The sequence below is a fragment of the Pteropus vampyrus genome, unplaced genomic scaffold (assembly GCF_000151845.1).
Source record: "Pteropus vampyrus isolate Shadow unplaced genomic scaffold, Pvam_2.0 Scaffold341, whole genome shotgun sequence".
Taxonomy (NCBI): Eukaryota; Metazoa; Chordata; class Mammalia; order Chiroptera; family Pteropodidae; genus Pteropus; species Pteropus vampyrus.
In genome coordinates, this window is record NW_011889122.1 from 638,601 (window position 1) to 640,443 (window position 1,843).

Here is a 1,843-nt window from a genome sequence, read left to right on the forward strand (position 1 = left end):
CCCTCCACCCGCGCGGGGTCCGAAAGCCCAGTCAGCCTCCAGGGCCAGCAGCTCCGGTTTCTAGAAACAGAAACTTGAGCCCATTAGGCCTTTGGGATGGGGGAAGCGGGAGGGCAGCTGCACGGAGTTAGAAAATTGGGGGGAGGGGCTGCAGGGGACAGAGCGCAGGAATTCCAGGCTTAAGGGACACCTGCTGTCTGGCCAGCCCAGGCCATTTGCCTTTTTACAATGGTTTGGATCTAAAACAAACAAAACACCCAAAATGCTGACTGGGAACAGGTCAAAGCACTCTAAGGTGAGCTGGGGAAGAAGCAGGGGTCCCTTCTGCTGTCTGACGGGACAGCCAGGGACAGTCGATGAGCGCGCAGACAGAGGGGACCGATGTGCTCCTCCTTCGGATCTGGCTTCAATGCCCACTCCCCAAACACACTGGAATTCTTCGCTCTGCCCCGCCCCCCAGCCGCACCCATCTCCACCCATCTCCTCCCATCTCCACCCATCTCCTCCCATCTCCCGCTGGCATTTTGCTCTCTTGGCTGCTTGCGACCGGCCAGTCTTCCCCCAGCTGCAGCTCGTTCCCCTTGCAGCCCAGAGCTCTCGGCGAAGACCTGCGGGATTTTGTTAGTTATGCACATAGATAAGGGGTTCCTCCTTTCGTGCTTTATTCATGAAGCAACATACTGTGGGCATTAACCTCAGAAGCGCCAATTCACTCTTTCTAATGGCTGCCTAATATTCTGTACTGGGTACATGCCTCCCTACCCCATGGCCAGTCCCCAAGTGGAGGGCTTCGAGTTATACCCAGATTGGTTGGTTTGTTCTTTCCACTACGCAACTCCTGGTCTGTCTGCAGAGAGCTGAGACTGTCCTTTCTATAGGCTGGATTCCTAGAAGTAGGATTGTTGGGTCATGCAGTATGAACATTTTTAATTTTAATAGATATTGCCAAATTACTTTCCAAAAAGGATGTAGCAATTCACAGTTGCAGGCAGCGTGTGAACGCCTGTCTCCCCACATTCCACCCCATAGCCAGCTCTGGCTGGTGTGTCGATCTGACGTTTTTGCCAATCTGCGTGTGTCGGGGGAAGTGGAAAGGAGAGTCGTTTTAATGTGCATGATTCTGATTGTGAGTGAGTTTTCTTTTTCCTTTTTTTAAATCTCACCTATATTTATGGTTTGTTAGTGCTTCTTCCCCTCTTTGCCAGAGTCTCTGGCGGCCGCCGCTGGGTGCGAAGTGGAGAGACTAAACACGTCCCCTGCTGAGAGGTGCCCAGGGCTGGGGTCTGGAGACTGACAGAGCTCTCCCCAGCGGTCTCTTGGGGCCGCAGTGTTCCCGAATCGATCAGGAGGGGAAGGGCCGGGGGTCTCTGGCGTGAATCCCCCGGAGCCCGGGAACTTGTCCAAGGTCAAGGTACCGCGCGGGTGCCGCCAGGCTGGGCCGCCGCCAGACTGCGCCTTCAGTGCGCCTCCGCTCTGCACCAAGACGGCCCCGGAGATGCCCGCGGGCACCTTGAGGAAGGTCGGCGGCTCCGACCAGCTGGGTCCCGGTGGATGGGGCGGAGGCGAGACCTGCTTCAGAAGCCCGGGACGCTCGCGCCCGGCCCCTGGCAGCAGCCAGGATGCAGATGAGCCCGAACGTCCCCAAGTACCCTGTGGCTCTCCTGCCTCAGTTTCCCGCCCGGAGGCAGTGTCGGGGGAAACGCCAGGATGTCCAAGGGTCTGAGGTTCTGGCTTCGGTGTTCTGGGCCAGAGCCGGGTGGGGCATGGGGGCTGCGCGGGGTCCCTGCGAGGGGACACTCAGGGTGGGAGGCTGGCAGAGGGGGTGGTCTGGGCCTGTGGGCGG

The 1,843-nt window shown here is 58.3% G+C and overlaps 1 protein-coding gene across 1 annotated transcript in view; it reads left to right on the forward strand.

Moving 5' to 3' along the window:
* The first annotated feature begins 1,495 nt into the window (after positions 1-1,495).
* CKB (creatine kinase B) overlaps positions 1,496-1,843 on the forward strand; it is a 4,441-nt gene continuing 4,093 nt past the window's right edge. Inside the window, exon 1 of the mRNA XM_011378489.2 lies at positions 1,496-1,645. Within this exon, the coding sequence (XP_011376791.2) occupies positions 1,496-1,645 (150 nt within the window). The remainder of the gene's footprint in view (positions 1,646-1,843) is intronic.